The sequence below is a fragment of the Sitophilus oryzae genome, unplaced genomic scaffold (genome assembly GCF_002938485.1).
Source record: "Sitophilus oryzae breed Bouriz unplaced genomic scaffold, Soryzae_2.0 scaffold_402_pilon_pilon, whole genome shotgun sequence".
NCBI lineage: Eukaryota > Metazoa > Arthropoda > Insecta > Coleoptera > Curculionidae > Sitophilus > Sitophilus oryzae.
Window position 1 is genome coordinate 1,734,177 of NW_022146977.1, and position 18,179 is coordinate 1,752,355.

Sequence of the window (18,179 nt, forward strand, 5' to 3'; positions counted from 1 at the left end):
AAAATAAAAGAAGTATTAGTTGCTACAGTTATTAACCCAAAAATGCCTTTTAAAAAATTGTTAAATATGTACAGTATAACATATAAAAGATTTTGCAAAATCAGCACTACATCAAACCAAGGATATTAATGTTTAGGGCTCAGGTAAAGTATATATTAAAATAGGAAAAATACAGTCTGTTTTCATTAACATTTTTTAGATGTAATACAATTCTGTTAAACCTATGACAGCTTTTTAGCTTTTTGATAAAGTGTATCTACTACTTTGCTCATACTTTGAATTGTCTCTAATGCCATTTCGTAAGTTTTATCTACTGGAGTTTCTTCAAAAATAATTAGAACACCTAAAACATTTCATTTAATTATATTTCAATAAACATGCTTTTTTATTGTATAATCTTACCTTCTCCTTGATCTAATATACCATGAAACTTTGCATCCAAGATCATTTGAGACAATTTCTTTTCAACTTGTGGCATAGGTAGCTTTATAGTTTTTGCGATATAATCAACTTGTACTCTACTGTAGGGTTCAATAATTCTACACAAGTTTTGCTCTAACATATTATCGTATAGAGTACCCAAATGTGCCCTAACTATAACATCATCTTCTAGTTCTCTTTTAAATAATTTAACTGCTTGTTGAAAGTCCGCTAATGATCTTTTATGAGATGCTTGAGCTACAGCCTTCATTGCATCAATATCCCGACCGGCGTATTTAATTGCCAACTTTCCGCTTACAATTTGTTGGACATCTTCAGGGGTATTAAGCATGATCTTTGACAACAACATATATTTTAAGGCTGTTAATGCTTTAGGAGATTCGACACTGTCAAAACCTTCAAAAGCCTCGTAAAAATATGAATAAGCTGTTTTAAAGTCTTTTTCATCTGCGGCATGTAAAACACCTGACTGAAGATCCAAAGAAGCTTGTATTTTAGGTGGACAATATATAGCGTTTGCAGTTGTACGGGCTGAGGTAAGAGCTGCTCTAGCTTTTGGTAAATTACTTAAAGCATGGTACGTTTTACTTTCTAACAGTTGCACCTCTACCAATAAATTTTTGTCATCTAGTTTTTTCAATTCCTTCAATAACGTTGATCCTAATTGAAGAGCTTCCGAGAACATTCCAGTATCGAAATATAGGGCTACTAATCTCGCCTCCAATGACTGACGTAAAAATGTTCGTTTTTCCTCTTTCGCCCATTCTATACATTCTTTACAAAGTTGTACTTCTATACCAATGCCCGCCTCGAGATCCAAGAAGAAATCTACTAGAGATCTAACTAATTTTGCTGCTTTTGCTTTACTAATTTCACTTAAGAAAGGACGTGTTTGTTTGATCAGGTCTGCAAGCTCTTTGGCCTTACCTTCTTTCTTATACTTCTCGCCGAGGTTTAGGATATCCTGTTCTTTATTTTGGATACTTTTTTCATCACTGTCTTCATTATCATCACCACGTTTTAATTTCATCAAATTTTCATGCTGAGAACGAACAGATTGGCTTCTTTCAAACAACATTGCGCCCGCCATTTTTAGTATTAAAAGAGCACTGTCATCCAAAATCTGACACACGAATTATTATGGATGTTGTTACAAACACGTTTCAATATCCCAAAATATAATTGTGTTTAATGTATAGAAACTAACACCAAATAAGCGTTAATATTTGTAAATAGTTAAAATGTAAACGTTAAATAATTAATTTGATTTAAACGTAACATATTCTCTGTAATAAAATCTATTAGAGTTTTAAAGAAAACTAAGGACTTACGAACCAGTAGACACAACTATTTTTATGACAGTTAATTTAAAAAGTGCCATCTATAATGTTATTATGAATGCTGAGAATAAACATGACTTGCTTTTTTAACGTTTTCAATGCGTTTTCACAAAACATAAAAGACTTGATGTATGATTCAAATTATTTTTCTCAAATATCATTCAGCGGTAATACCCATTCAGCAATATACAGGGCTACTGTACTGTCTGTGATTTACTTTAAAAATACAAAAACTTGCATATAAATAAAGGCAAAGGCAAAGAGTAGATAAGACAAGAGACGACAGTGAACAACAGCGTTGCCAATGGTCCAAAATTATATTCCACGGCGAACATACCCAAATTCCACAAAATTCCACAATCACTAGCCAGGTTCGGTCTTTAGGTCTGCGACCAATGCGACATTTTTTTTTATATAAACCACGTGATCTTAAAGGGATTTTACATTATATAGTGACGTGTGATATGTGATATGTCGAAAATTTCGTCGGATTGCTTGCAGATCTAAATACCGAACCTAGCTGCTGACCTCGACGGCGACGCTCTTTTTACAGAAATCTGTAAAATTATGATGAGTCCTATAATGTTTTTTTTACTATTAGCTAAATAAGAAAAAAAAAGAAAAAAAGGAATAATTCCGAAAATTCCACAAAATTCCACATTTATTCTATTCCACAAACGTTCCACAACATTATTACGAATTCCACACATTTTGTGGAATTCCACAAAGATTGGCAACGCTGGTGAACAAAGAAGTCGAATTTCGCGAGAGAGACGCAGATATATTAAAATTTAAAGGGCCCATCAAGTCCCATTTTGTCTGTTGCCAAGTATATTTCTTTGAAAAATAAACAAGATTTTCTGAAAATAAATTAATAACATAAGAAGGATATAAGTAACGTATGTTAATACGGAAATGTAAATTTTTAGTTTAGGTTGGTTGAGGTTCTTTTTTCGCAATGTACTGATAATATCAAAGAAACAGAATGACTAAGTTGATCGATTTCAAAGATAAACAGATAAAATCTCAAAATCTGACAACGGCGTATTTTATCTAATCTAAAATATAACCTATGATTTTAGGACGCTAATCAGCTGTGCTCACGGTGCAAAAACTTAAATGGCAGGATTTGGAACAAGAATTGCCAAATCCTGCTGTCAGAGGGCGCCACTGTCGATTTAAAAATACGTGGGCGGAGTAAGAGGGAAGGAAAAGTTTCTTCCCGCCACCCGTCTCATCATAATATTTCGTCATTTTTCCCGGCAGCCATCAGTGCCTAGCTTTGTCTGGAGCTGAGAGGAATGTGTTTTGTGGCTGTGAGTGTCGTAGTGTTCATTCCCAAAGTAAAGACGTTTTATGTTGTGTGCCCGGCCTTTTATAGTGTATTATTTTAAATTAAGAACTTTTATTTTGTGTATCCATTTAGAGTGAATTATTCTTTATATGTAAGTACCTAGAAATTAGTTTATAATAATATAACCTGCTCGATAAAAGCTAGGTTAGGTTAAGTTAATTGTACCTTGGAAATGGCTATCGATGGAAGATTGATATTCATTAATTGGTTAGATTTACTAATATAATTTACATTTTAAATGCCATCAATTGTCATTCCTAAGGTAGCTTGATGCAGCTTTTCGTAATCGTATTGTACAATATGATCGAAAAAAAACGGCGTCACCGTTGGCTATAAATAAATATCGCTGTCATTCTCTCTCTATATGTAAAATTATATGAGGAACGTCATCGACCGCGTCATTTCCAAGCCAACTTGACTTCGTTTTTTCGATCATACGGTATTACTTTAGTATTACCATGTACCTAGGTATAGAAATTTAGAAAACAAAAAGAATACAAAAATAGTTGTATATATATATATTTTATCCGAGCAATAATTGTAATGTTTAATTTTTAGTTGCCTATAAATTTAATGAGCCGCATTTGTATTGTAAAATTTCGAAATCTACGAAAAAAGAAAAAATAAATAAAAATTTATAACAAAAAATAAATGATTTTTATTATAAACTTCCTTGTAATATCTGGTATATAATCAATTCACATGTGTTATTAATCATACACCTATTATTAAGTTAAATCTGATAGTACTTTTTGATTTTGGTATAGAAAATATTGTAATGTGATTTTTACCGCATGTGTATTGTTTAACGATTATAGGCTAGATATTTGTTTGGCAAGTATATTAAATCAAACATCTTTTACAACATATTTTTTAAAAAATATATTGTATAAGATGTTTATTTAACTTTACTTGAAACAAAATATCTGGTATAAAATCATCCTAGTTTAAATATTGTATGATCGAAGAATACGGCTTCAAGTTAACTTAGAAATGACTATTGATGACATTAACCATATAACTTTACAAAGAAAATGTTATCGATCGTCATTTTTAAGTTAACTTGGAATCGTTATTTTTCGAACATACGGTATATTAAATTAATTAGGTGTAATATAATACTATAGATGGCGCTGCTAAAATTGCTTTGAATGCAATGCAGATTTCTTTTTAAAATTTAATTGCAGATTTCTTTTTTTAAATTTAATTTGTAGTTCTAAATCCGTGTCATAGATGGCGTATCAAAATGTTGTCCTAATTTTTTGTACGGAAGATTTCGTTCTGTTTTAATCTGTTCTGTGGCTGTGCTCAGAGGCTGTGCTAATCAAGCTTAAACATAAACAAATCTGATTAGTTGTTTTCTTGCATTTTTGCCTTTTTAAAGTGTGTTTTCAGAGTTTTTCGATATCTTATCGTTTTGAGAGTTTTTAAGGTTTAATTTTAGTATCGTTTTTGTTGCGTACTAATTTGTAAATATTGTTAAATATGAATACTGAACAGGACACGAGTAGCAGGAAAAGACGAGATGGTGGCAATGTGTGTGCTTACAAAGACTGCAAAAATAGGTCTTATTCTTCGACAAACATAATATTTCACTCTTTTCCAAAGGATCCTGAAAAGTTATTAAACTAAGAAAGAAGACATGGTTAGAAGCTTGTAATATATTTTTACAAAAAAAATTCAGCAACTCTATTTTTTTGTACATAAACTCCACATTGTGATTTTACACTTGTTCAAGTCAATATATAAAAAGAATACACGTAAATAAAACATTTCTTACAAATCGACTTGGTCACTTTATCTTGTTTACAAACGATATACAAAATATTGCTTTTATTATCTTTATTCCCCGACAAATATGTTTCTAATTATAATTTATTTTATATATAATATTTAGAAAACTCATTTTTTTTTTCGTTTCTATTTATTTCTTTACCCATACAGTAACTATTTATAAGCTATACAGGCAAGTTTTAATAATAGTCTATTTTAAATTTCCCGCGAAAAAATTACGAAAATTTAAAGGGACAAGCAAGACGAGGTCACTCTCCCCACCACTCAAACATGAAAGGTACCGCGCGAACTGTCGTCTCTTGTCTTATCTACTCTTTGGCAAAGGTGTGGATCCGGTGGCTGACCTTAAAGGGATTATTTGCTGTAAATAGTCCAAAGATCGCACGATGTTGCCAGATTAGTTATTTTGGATTTTTTTTCAGTGGAAAACAAATCATATATGTATATTATTTACAATATTATATTATTATTTTAATTAAACAGAAATAAAACTCTAGATTGATGCTAAATTTAAAAAGCGCTTTATTAAAAATTCGGAAAATTAAAAGAGGTGTGTCCAAGTTTCTTCTTTTTTTTTGAATTTTTAAATGCTGTAACTCCATATCATGTTCATAAGTAAGTTTGATAACATTCCATTTTTCTGCTACCTTAAGATTTTGATATCTACACCTAATTTATATAATTTTCTTAGCATATCTGAAATATAAAAATATATGATTTATTATATAATAATTAAGATATCTTAACAGTTATTTTCCACACCACAAAGAATATGTAGTATTAAAACTTAATATTATAAAAAATATCTTAAATCCACTTAAATCCAATACGCTCAAAATTAAACCTTCACCATATTGTCAAGATTTTATTTTGGCAAGATTTTATTTTGTCAGGAAACAAGAAATTACAGTAAATTAAATAATATAATATACCAAGTACAGGATATTAAATACTGCAATATATTCTACGACATAAACTACCATCGCTCTCCTAAAGAGTAAAAAAAAGATAAAACATATAAAGATATTTTCTATAGATTTTTAATACCCTGAAGATCAGACAGGGAGCACTTTAGACCCTATGTTTATATGAGCTTTTTTTTCTTAAAAATACATGGGCAGTCATACCCTGTATTTTTTTTAGACTATATGTAGAAAACAACCTGTTTATTCACATTGCTCGAAGCTTTCATCGAACAAATTTTGTATCAAAGAGGCAACAAATTCTTGTTTACTCTTGTGTTGTTTTGGGGGTGGAAATTGTTAAAAATCTACAAAAACATAATTAGTATGGCCCAGAATCTTCTTAAATGTGGTTTTTTATTGATTTCAAGGCAAAATTAATGAAAAAAGTAAATATCTTGTATAAGTTAAATATTCTTGTTTTGGGGCTTGGAAATTGATAAAAAACTACAAATAGATATTTTGTACAGAACAGAATCATGTTAAATGAGGCTTTTTATTGATCTCATAGCAAAATTGGTGAAATAAAAGCAAAAAATCTTGGCCATTACATTAACTAAGAAAATGTCTTGTAGAAGTTATAAATAAGGGTATTACTGTCTTGTTTTATAATTTATAGATGTAATAAGTCTCTATTTAACTAAATATTGCATTATTTCGGAAAATATCGAACAACAAAGTTATATAAATTGAAGATTCAGAAGGCTACCGAACCGCCACCATATTTTTGAATTTTATTTTAATTTATATGGGTTTAATAGGTCTGAAACTGCTTAATTAACTATATTTAATGGTAATCTATAATTCCTTAACTATTTTAAAGCTTCAAAGTCTTTTTTTAGGACAAAAAACTATTTTTTATGATATTTACAATTAGGGACATTGGGGTAATTAAAATGAGATATCTATGTGAATTTTGCTTTATTCGTTTATTGTTTGGTGTCATTTTATTCGGAAAACACGTAGCTACATTTCTCTGGTAGTAGTTTTGTCTCCAATATAGCGTTATATTGCTAAATTTTCATTTAAACTTGAAATTTAGGTCATAAAATTAATTAATTTTTCATCAGTAAAACAGAAGACAAGCGCGAGTTGGCGCGCCCTCTAGCGTCAAAAATGAGAAACCGAGCGCCAAAACCCAATATCATTGGTCGTTTCGGTCGATTTTCGTCATTTCTGGACGGACCGTTGACGATGTAAGATCTTTGTCGGTTGCCTCTCCAGAATTTTTAAGGAAAGTGCCTTTTTCTTGTATATTGTGCTCGGAAATCATGTATAGTGCATAGCTGGACTCTTAGAGAAGGTAAGTTCGACCATTTTCCTACGAATTTCCCGATATTTTTCGAAAAATCCGAACATCTAAAGGCGGCCGGTTGAAGCGCAAGATCAACAAAAAAAGTCAAAGCCACCTTTTTTTTGTTAAACTTTCCGTTTCTTCCTGTTGCTATAAATAGGTAATTCTTTTTTATGGTTGTAGTTACTGTATTAAAATAAATCATTTTCAGACTTAAATATAGTTTAATGAGTATAGTATTTTAGAAATAAAAACCTTATACAGTGAATAAATTATAGTAAATCAATTTTCTGAACAATATTTCTATTAGTAGTGCACTTGATATGGTTTTTCTTAAAGATATTATAACAGAACAATACTTATGTACCTAATAAATCTTTTAAAAAATAATCTAAAATAGAGTTTAGGAACCTGTAAAACACAGAAAAATTACATCTGACTATATACTAAATAACATTTAGAAACTTAATATAAACAAGGATATAAGGTAATAATTAGTACTTAGGCCTATAACCGAATCGCGATCATGGACGTTGTTTACAAATATGCCTCCCGGACCCTGTATAGTATAGAATTAGATGATCTATTTGAAATTCTGTATAATAGAAAATTATTAACATATGAACTATGTAACTATTAAAAGATATTTTGTCTTGTTTCAGACTTTGCCAGAAATTATCCAGGGTTACGGATATCCAAGGACCTTGCTGCCAGTGAAGAAGGAGATGATGAATATCAACACATCAACAGATCTTCAAGTTGCAAAGAAACCAGGCTGCCTTTGGATGGAATGGACCAAGGATCGGTATGGGTCTGGACACGTCATATAGCTCAGGTCGTACCTGAGCTCGGGCGCTGTATCCAGACGTGCTGCACTCCGGGAGTGAATGTGCGCCTTTACACATTTTGCTCGGTACAATCGCGGGTAGGGCCCAGCTGGACTCGAGAGATGGTAAGTACGACCATTTTCCTATGAATTTCCTGATATTTTTTGACAAATCGGACCCTCTTAAAGCGGCTGGCTTGAAAGCAATACTATTGGCTGAATGTAACGTCATTTCTTTTCCAATTGGTCGAAATTTTATCAGGCAGTGTATAAAAGTTTTGCCTTTTTTATAATTTCTGCTTGCTAATAAAAAGATGTAATTTGTTGTGGATTGGCAGCTTTCTAAATTTATTTATTTTACGGTTGTATACGATATATATGTATTAAAATAAAAAATTTTTAGACTTAGATACCTTGATGGAATATAGTATTTTAGAAAAAAAAAGCCTTATACAAGTGAATATATAATAATCACTCAATTTTCTGAAGAATATTTTTAATAGTAGTGCATTTGATATGGTTTTTCTTAAAGGTATTATATAATAGAGGAATACTTATGTATTACATCTTTTATAAAATAATCTAAATAAAGTTTAGAAAGCTGCAAAACACAGAATTGTATCTGGTTGTAGCTTCTTTAATTAGTGAAATATTTAATGAAGAATAACTAGTGAAATTTATATTGATAATCAGCTGATTTTTTTCTTGAAACTGATCTAAACCCTAAAAATTAAAATACTTGTTCCTTGTTTTTTAAGTTTGTGAAATATTTCTCTATAGTCTATGTTATTAATTGCGCTTTGATTATTTTTTTCTAAATATATTTGCATTCATTTTATAAAAGCACTTGATGTATTAGATTAGATGTTTTTTTTACAAAAGATTTAAACAAAATAACATTTAGAAAATTAATATAGGTAGTTTATTGTTATTGATAGTTTTTCTGAAGCTAGTAAATTTTGCTTGCTCATTGATTTTATTTTTTTCTTAGAAACTATTTGCTTGGGGTTGATAAACTATAATACATTTTTGTTGCTTCTGCCAAAATTTTCAAGTATTTTACTGAGATTTTATTAACTTTTCACCCACTACTAATCTTTACAGAAATATGTATATATTTTTATTTTCTTTTTTTAATATTCGCGAAAAAAAAATTTAAGGAATGTTATCAGCTTTTTTTTTAATAATGGTACTTTATTGTAACATTTATTTTATTTATACTCTGTCACACTCTGTCTCTATGACTTTTATCTGTTTTATCTATCTATATTTATTTTAGAAATACTTTTTTATTAAATAGCTATTGAAATTTCTTGGTAACAATTTTTTAGTACTTATAGATATATGGGGTGAACAAAAATTACAATATTATTCACCCACTCTTTCAAAAACAGACACACTAAGATTTTCAAATATTATTTAATGATATTTTATTATTTCTTCCATTACTAATTTCTACAGAAATATATTATATATATATTTTATTATATATTTTTGTTTTCTGTTTTGGACATTTGGTATTGAAATTTTTAAGAAAAACTATTAGCTGTTTTCAATGATATAATTTCATTAGATTTTCCTAAAATAATGCTACTTTCCAGGCTACTTATTGTAATTTTATTTTTATTATACTATTTCTTAATGACTTCTACATAATATATTTTTTAAATAATTTTTTATTAAATAGTTATTTAAATTTCTTGGTAACAATTTTTATTAGCATTCATAGGATCATAGCTATACAGGGTGAACCAAAATCACAATAGATATTATTCACTCCATTTTTCAACAACAGATCTCACGAAGATTTTGAAATATTTTACTGATGTTTTATTAATTTTTCGTATTCACTACTATTCTCTATAGAAATATGTGTATATTTTTTGTTTTTTTTTTATATTTGTATTTACATTTTTAAGAAAAAATATTAGCTGATTTCACTTAATTACATATATAATTTCATAAGATTTTTTTAAAATAGTGTGCTACTTTATTGTAAATTTAAATTTTTTATACTTCGTTCTTTTTGGCTTATTTATATCTATATTTATTTTTGAAATTATTTTTAATTAAATATTTTTTTTTAATTTCTTGGTTAAAATTTTTTTGGAACTCATAGGTGTATAGGGTCTCAACCAAAATTACAATATTTCACCCACTTTTTCAAAAATAGTTCACACTATGAAAAGTTAATTTTTTATAGTCAAATCATATGTTTTTTTTCTAAATTGAGAATAAATTATTTGGTTGTATACAGTATACAGGGGGTTCACGCAGCTACGTAACTTACAATATTTTACTATATTGTTTTCTACAACCAATTTGTAAATAAATATTTTTCTAATGTATTATATCAGTCAATTTGGAAACTTTTTTATCTGTAAACATTTTTTTCTGTCTCATAGAGTATAGTTAAAAGTTAATAAGACCTACACTCTTTAACGCTCTGTATAACTGAGGTGTTTTATTGAAGCGCGAATACTGACATACCCTGTATATTTATACATTTTTAGTTTTACATATATTTTTTATTTTAACTTTCAATAATTCCAGTCGTTGATTATTATTCAAGATAATACATTATTAAAAGCCAGAGGTTTGTTAGGGGTCTTTTTGTAAGTTTGTTTCTTTTTTCTTTTTTCAGATCGCAATCGAATGGGGACACACAATTGTAATTACCAAACTACACTTACTTTACCCATGCAGACGGCTCATGGAATGCTATCACGTGAACATCCATCAACGCTCCCAGCTAGTAAGCGTGCGGTTTAATGTCTCTACTATCAGGCTCTAAAGACATGACCGCTGAGTTCGTGTTATATTAATCCGTCGTTTTACATAGTCTGGGTTCAGTATCACAAGTGTCACTCTTTTTCTCTAACGCAAATAAAACTCTATAAGAAATGTTTATAGACTTTTATCCATGAAAACAGAGATTTTCATCTCTATATTTGAAAGTATAATTAAATTAAATAAATGTCACTTTAACAGAATCTTCCACATCAAGTATCTAATAAATGCCAGTACTTTTTAGTGCTAGTATTTTAATATAATAAATACGAGTACTTCTTAGTGCTCGTATTTTTCTAAAATCGATAGACACAAAAAAGCAGCGTTGCGGGGTGGTTGCGATGCAATCTGTGGGCTGTGGGGACTGTCGCGAGGGGCCAGTCTCGGAGGCCTGGGACTGTTTCGCCCTGGATTCGTTCGCATATTATTACAGCCCCGGTAACAGGCCGGGGTTCCCAGGTGCTCGTTGCGTTGTAGTCTGCCAGTGGGTATGTTATTCGACCGCTCCATTACCGGGCGTAAGCTTATATCATGCTATGCAGGCTATCCCATGGGGCCGGGTTGTTGTCCTAAACGTAAAGGGTGTCTGGGGAGTGGGGCTCAGCTCAATTAGAGGACTAGGAGGCTTGTAAAGGGGCGCAGTGGGTTGGGATCATCTGGCACTCTTGGACCGGAAAGGGCAGGAAAACGCTGGTCCTTGAGTGTGGGGAATCTGGCAGAAGACGTTACGTTAAATTGTCCGATCGGAACGTCATAAAACTATGTGGTTATTCTCAGCCTCCGATGTCGCCTTGCTAAATAACCACCAATATAAAGCTTTTACTAGTGAAAGTCTTTATATTTTTCCTTCTCCTCTTCAAACTGAAAAACGCAGGCATATAAACTTGTTTTCCGGGTTGCCTCGTTACTCGAAAAATATCAAACCGTTGTCGAATGGTTTTTCTCGACGACACCGTCAAATTCTTAATCTGATTCTTTTTGAGGTGGGTCGCCCTGTAGCCCGGTGATTTTTGGTCTGGCCAGGGTTCCAAGGAACAAATGTCCTCAGGAATGGAGGATCAAGCTGGTATCGGAGGGTCGAGGCTTGGCCAAGATTCCGTAAAGGTTCGAATTGACTGGAACAACACCCGCCGTGCCTTTGGGTCTCTCCGGTGTTCTGGTCTGTCCATTTAAACGGTTTACGAAGGTTCTATTTCTTGGAGTTATGACCGTTAAAACCTATTGTTTCTAAAACTTTAACAGCATATGTGCCAGGAAATCGGATCTTCAATATAAACCACTCATTTTGCTAAGTATTATTGTAACAAAAATGCGTGTTTTTTATTTTTATCAAGTCTCGGTAGTGCTGAATGGAGAGTGCTAAGGTAATGGAGGTACACATCTTTTCTTTTTTACTGTTTAGTGCTAGTCTGGTCTCTAACATTGAATCGAGGGTGCTAAGGCAATGGAGATTTCAAGTCTTTCGTTGTTCTAGTGTTTTCTTTTTAACGTTGTTTGGGATTAGGTTCGCACTAAAAATTTTGAAGAATATAATTTTTACTTTTTGTAATTTTAAACTAAATTTAATCACCCTATTCTAGTCTCTGTAATGTTGAATCGAGAGTGCTAAGGCAGTGGAGATTCCAAGTCTTCCATTGTTCTAGTGTTTTCTTTTTAGCGTTATTTGGGATTAGATTCTCTCTCATAAAAATTGAGTTCACAGCCTTTCTTGTTTTAGCGTTTCCTGTTTAGTGTTATTTGAGACTATATTCTTTCTACAAATTTAAAATATGCTATCCTAGTCTCAGTGATGTTGGATCGAGGGTGCTACGGCAATGGAGGTTTACAACCTTCCTTGTTTTAGGTCTTCTTTCTGGCGTTAATGGGATTATAATAGATTCTCTCTCTTAAAAACTAAAATAAAAAACATAATTTTTGTTTAAAATAATCTTTTTTACATGGTCTCTTGTGAATGGATGATACAATTACGATCGAAGAGTAACAGCCTTCTTGTTTTAGTATTCCCATTCACGTATAAATTAAGTAAATTCGTTCTGATTTAAACTGTTTTATTCTCTATATTTTAATATAATTTCAAATCAAACTTATAGTAATTTTTATTTAGTTTACTGGTCTTTGAGATGAATGAATTGATAATGCTAAAGTCGTGCCGGTTCCAGTCTGGCGTTATTTTAGGGTTTTCTTTTCACTGTTGTAAGAGATTGGAATAAGGGACCATTTCTTTTTTAAATTTTGCTCTGCCCTATCAAATTTTTCTCTGCTCTATCGCTGTATCTAAACTATATTTTTGAGCACAACTCTCTATCTTATCTAAACTAATTTTTCTAATAATCTCATGTCAAAGCGATAGAGCTCTTTCAAAATATAAAATTTACCCTGGATGGATAGCCAACACTGAGGGGGAGGGACATACTTCTTGACGTCTAATCGGAATGATGGGATGGGCCGTAGTCCAGCATATTCAGCCTAGTGTCAGTGATAGTGAGGTAAGTCTGAACACACACCTGTCTAGTTCTTTTCCATAAATCTAATTCAGAAATATTTCTATCTTTCCAGAACTATGATCGTGTACGCAGCGCGTGTTATTTGTGAATTTAGTCGGTCTGTGTTTTTAGATGTCCTGCTGCTAAAAAGTAATTCCAGGTTCTGTCGATTCTGATGACGCGTTAAATGGGATTCCCCAGGGACCGTCCGTAGTTCCCGAGGGACCAGGGGCGTCCTTCTGCTCCCGCGGTGTGACGACACTGCTTTTTACGCCGTGTGGCAGGAATCGCCAGTGAAAGAATGTGGAATGGAGGTGAGTTGAATTTATTTGGACTTTCTAGACTTGGGCATCTTTACTGATCTTTTTTTTATCGTTGTTTCAGTATGCAGATGAAGAGGAAATGTAGAAGGACCATTTTTAAAGCATAATTATAACGGTCGCGTCGGTTCGTGGTTCTGGGGCTGTTCTAAGGCTTTTCACAGCATTTTAAGGTCACACTTTTTATTTGCGTTCATACTTTCTTTGATTCGAATCATATATAATCCTTTGTATTTCTTGTCGTTTGTAAAAATCACAAGAAATAATATCTTTAATTTTTTCGAGGTGTCTATTTCTCAAAATAATTTAAACCCAATTTGACTTTTACTCTGTTATATTTAATTTATTATTAAAAAACATTTTTTTTTGCTCAAAGTTTAATGAGATGTGAGCCAGAAAATCGGGTCTTCAATTAACCATTTTCTTTTTTTCAAGTATTTTTATAAGAAAAATTACTATTTTTTATATTGTTATCTATAGTCTCGGTAATGTTGAATGGGGAGTGCTAAGGTAATTGAGGTTTATATCCTTTCTTATTTTGGTATTTTCTGTTTGGTGTTATTTGGGATTAGATTCTTTCTAAAAATCTTAAAGGATATCATTTTTATTTTCTGTAATTTTAAACTAAATTTAATCACTCTATTTTAGGCTCTGTAATGTTGAATCGAGGGTGCTAAGGCAATGGAGATTCCAAGTCTTCCATTGTTTTAGTGACCTCTTTTTAGCGTTATTTGGGATTAGGTTCTTTTCAAAAAATTCTAAAGGACATAATTTTTATTCTCTGTAATTTTAAACAAAATTTCAAACAATAACCACTCTATTCCAGTCTCTGTGACAATTTTCTGTAGGACATTGTCATAGGATTAAATATAACTTTTTCTATCATCATTTTACAATTTTTATAATTATTCTCTAATTGCATTTACATTTAAAAAAAGGTGTGAGGTATCATGTTTCTTAATAAACTTGTACGTTTATACTAAAACCATTCAAAATATTTTTAATTTTGTTCATGTTCAATATAATAAAACTTAAATTTGATAATTTTAAAATAATGCATTTTGCACATCATTAATTGTATTTTCGAGTAAAGTAAATTCTCGTTGAAATTAACATTAACTCATATTTTCCTCATTTATTATTATTCAGTCTCTAGAGTTCTCTATACAGATTTATCTCGTTAAAGACACCTTAAATCTTTCTTGTTACCTATAGTAGTAAATCTATAATTTTTGTGGCCTTGAGATGTCCAATGTGCAAGGTCTCAGTCGTAGTACCTTCTTCACTAACAGTTGCCTTAAGGTACTCTTGTCTTTAAGGCTGTTTCTGAGGAGGCACGACGATTGGTGCAGGTCTGGAACGAAGATTTTCTGGAAAAGGACAGTAGGATGGAGAGCATGGAACGAGATAAAATCAGGTATGTTATAAGATTTATTTCATTTTTTATTATTTTCAACTAACGTATTTTTTCTGTTGTTTCAGGTTAGTGAGCGAATATTTTTTGTACAAGGGATGCACATCGTGGGGAGTGCTCTGCAAAAAACGTAAGTTTTTTTAAAAATATTTTCGTGGTTATTTTTCCTGGTTTATTTGGTTGTTCGTTTATTTTCCCGGAGATGGCGTGAGCGCGGTCCTGCAGGAGCTAAAGTCACCTGTGGGGCCCCTCACAGAAGCGAAGCAGAGTGTCGAGTCGACCTCTACCGGGGCTAAAGTCCCCTGTATGAGCGTCCTCACAGAAGCACGTTGGGTTGAGATCCGCAGGGGCTAACGTCCTCTGTGGAGGCTCCTCACAGAAGCAAAGAACATGCTTTCCTCTCGAAAGCAGCCGAAGTCCATTGGGTTGTCATGTCTATCGGTCTTTTTATTGGGTTGTTATGTCTATCGGTTTTTCTTAATTTGATGTTCTTATATTTAGCTCTGTTCATATTATTTAGGTCAAATTAAAATCTTGAAAATCTCTAACAGTTATTTTTATTTTTTTAAATTTAACATGTAGGTGTAGGTGATTTTCTTTAACTTCTTAATTTTTTTAACTCACTTTTATTTAATTATTACTATTTTTGAGTAAACGCATGTCAATATCTAGCAGTTCGATAACTAAATGTTTAATACAAATAGTCTAAATTGTCTAAATTTCTTTTTACATTTCCCATTCAAGTTCAGAAAAATTCTAGGCCCCAGAAAAAATTAATCAATTTTTTTAAGTTGTGTAGTAGAGATTTTTATGACTTTCTAGGCCACTATTAGTTTTAGTATTTTCTGTAATTTTAAACTAAATTCAAATAATCATCCTATTCTAGTCTCTGTAATGTTGAATCGAGGGTGCTAAGATAATGAGGATTCCAAGTCTTTTATTCTTTTAGTGTTTTCTTTTTAACGTTATTTGGGATTAGAATCTTTGTGATTTATACTATTTCAAAAAAAAACTTTTATTAACTATAATTAATTAATATCATTCTTCATATTATCTTAGTCAACTTGAAATCTAGAGAATGTCTAAAAGATTTTTTTTTATTTTCTTAAATTAAACGTGGAGGTGTAGGTAACTCTCTATAACTTCCTAATTTTTTAACTCACGTTCTTTTACTTATTACTACTTTAGAGTAAACGCATGTCAAAATGTAAGCATTTCCATAACTAAATTTTCAATACAAATAGTCTAAATGTTTTAAATTTATTTTTGTATTTTCAATTCAAGTTCGGGTATGATTCTAGGGCCTAGAAAAAAGGAATCGAGTTTTTTAGTAGAGCAGTAGAAATTTTTAGGACTTTTTGAGGTCATCATTAGTTGAGGTTTAAATTTTTGAGGTCCAAAACTTAACAGGGTCATATCTAAGTCTGGTTTATTTTCTTACAAGAGTAGGCCTTGGCGCTCTACAAAGACTGATAGAGCCACTATGAGCTTCCAGTTTGAGTCGACATCTTCAGATGATGTTTGTAGAGTTTTTGTGTCTTATAGGTTCGCGCTGGTTGAAGATATATTTTGTTTGAAGCTGTATACAACAAGTCAGAGTCATGTCGGTGGCAAATTGAGGTCTATACAATCTCTATGTATATGGTAGTCTTTTTTTTTGTTACTATTTTTTACAGGTATTGGTATGAGCCTTAGAGGGAACCACAGCAGCCAGTTTGAGTCGATGCCTGCAGAATATTTTTGTGGGGTTCTTGTGGTTCATATGTTCACATGGGTTGAAGTTCTACTACGTTTGAAGCAAGAATGGGATATAATGATCCATAAGTACGAGGCTTCCCAGGAACTACTGCAGCCTACTTGATTCAGCGCCTTTGGACTATTATTATATGATTCTTGTTGCATCTTTATAGATTTACATTGATTGAACATCTACTTCGTTTGAAGCTGTATGCAACAGGTTATAGAGTCATGTGGCAGCCAAATTGAAGTCTACACAATTTCTATGCATATGATACTCTTTTGTTGCTCCTATTTTTTTACAGCAGTACTTCAAGATGCTCTAGTACTATCAGTCTTTGTATGAGTCTCCAAGGAACCACAGCAGGGTAATTTTGAGTAGATATCGTTAAGGTCATCTCAATGTCTTACAGGTTCACATTGGCTCATGTTCAGTGTTTCAATTTTTTCAGCTCCAAGCTCTCCAGGGACTAACGTTCTCTGTATGAGCTGCACTGTAGGGATTGTGGATTGGTTGTTGCATATCCTTTTTTTCAGGCCGCTATATGTGGAATTTTTGGGAGGGTAGTGTTGAGTGCTGTGAAGATATCAGACTGATTATGAGTGTGAAAAAAAATATTGAGTGTAAAAAAGGTACTACAGGTAAGCCAGGGAGACGCGATATCCCCAAAGCTGTTTACAGCAACACTAGAAGAAATCTTCCGTCAACTGGACTGGGCCAATAAAGGATTAAAAAACAGATGAGGAATATCTTAACAATCTAAGATTCGCTGATGACATAGTTCTAATTGCCAATAGTCCTGAAGAACTACAAACTCAAATTAACGAACTAAATACAGCCAGCAGTAAAGTAGGTCTCAAAATTAATGTATCTTCTACAAGCAAAAATTGAAGTAATGTACAACGAACTAGTAGACAGAAAAGACGTTCTAATAAATAGCACAAAACTAGAAATAGTAGAAGATTAAATATATTTGGGACAACTAATACAGATCTCGGGATCTCTCCACCAGAAATCAACAGAAGAATCAAGTTAACATGGAGTACTTATGGAAGAAACTCAATCATATTCAAATCCAAAATGCCACTTTATCTAAAGAAGAAAACATTCGACCAATGTGTACTACCAGTCATGACCGAGGCAGGCGAAACCTGGACAATTAAAACGGACGTTATAAGAAACCTGCAGGTAGCACAACGCTCAATGGGACGAAATATGCTGGGAATAACCGAGAGAGACCATAAAAGAATAGAGTGGATACGACAAAAGACCCTCAAAAGTCAAATCCCTCAAATGGCAATATAAGTAGGTTACCTGGCAAGAAGGACGGACAACAGATGGGCCAGAAAAATTACAGCATGGTCCCCACAAGGAATTAAAGACCTAGAAGACCATGATATTAGGAAATTAGCAAGGATAACTT

The 18,179-nt window shown here is 32.0% G+C and overlaps 1 protein-coding gene and 1 long non-coding RNA gene across 2 annotated transcripts; one reads left to right on the top strand and one right to left on the bottom strand.

Annotated features, from left to right (window-relative positions):
• Positions 1 to 138: 138 nt before the first annotated feature.
• Positions 139 to 1,568, bottom strand: LOC115885571 (26S proteasome non-ATPase regulatory subunit 11). Its single transcript, XM_030904526.1, has 2 exons — positions 403 to 1,568; positions 139 to 343 (listed from the first exon to the last, which is right to left on the bottom strand). Exons 1-2 carry the CDS (start codon positions 1,529 to 1,531, stop codon positions 222 to 224), a joined length of 1,251 nt encoding a protein of 416 aa, XP_030760386.1. The 5' UTR covers positions 1,532 to 1,568; the 3' UTR covers positions 139 to 221.
• An 11,564-nt stretch (positions 1,569 to 13,132) lies between these two features.
• On the top strand, positions 13,133 to 13,693 carry LOC115885600. The gene is made up of 3 exons (XR_004050767.1): positions 13,133 to 13,287; positions 13,358 to 13,598; positions 13,669 to 13,693. It is a non-coding gene; the product is annotated as an uncharacterized LOC115885600 (long non-coding RNA).
• Positions 13,694 to 18,179: the final 4,486 nt, after the last annotated feature.

Coding starts and splice junctions, on each gene's coding strand:
- LOC115885571 (XM_030904526.1), bottom strand. CDS start 1,531: ATGGCGGGCGCAATGTTGTTTGAAAGAAGCCAATCTGTTCGTTCTCAG. Junction 344..402: donor TATATTAGATCAAGGAGAAG/GTAAGATTATAC, acceptor GAAATGTTTTAG/GTGTTCTAATTATTTTTGAA.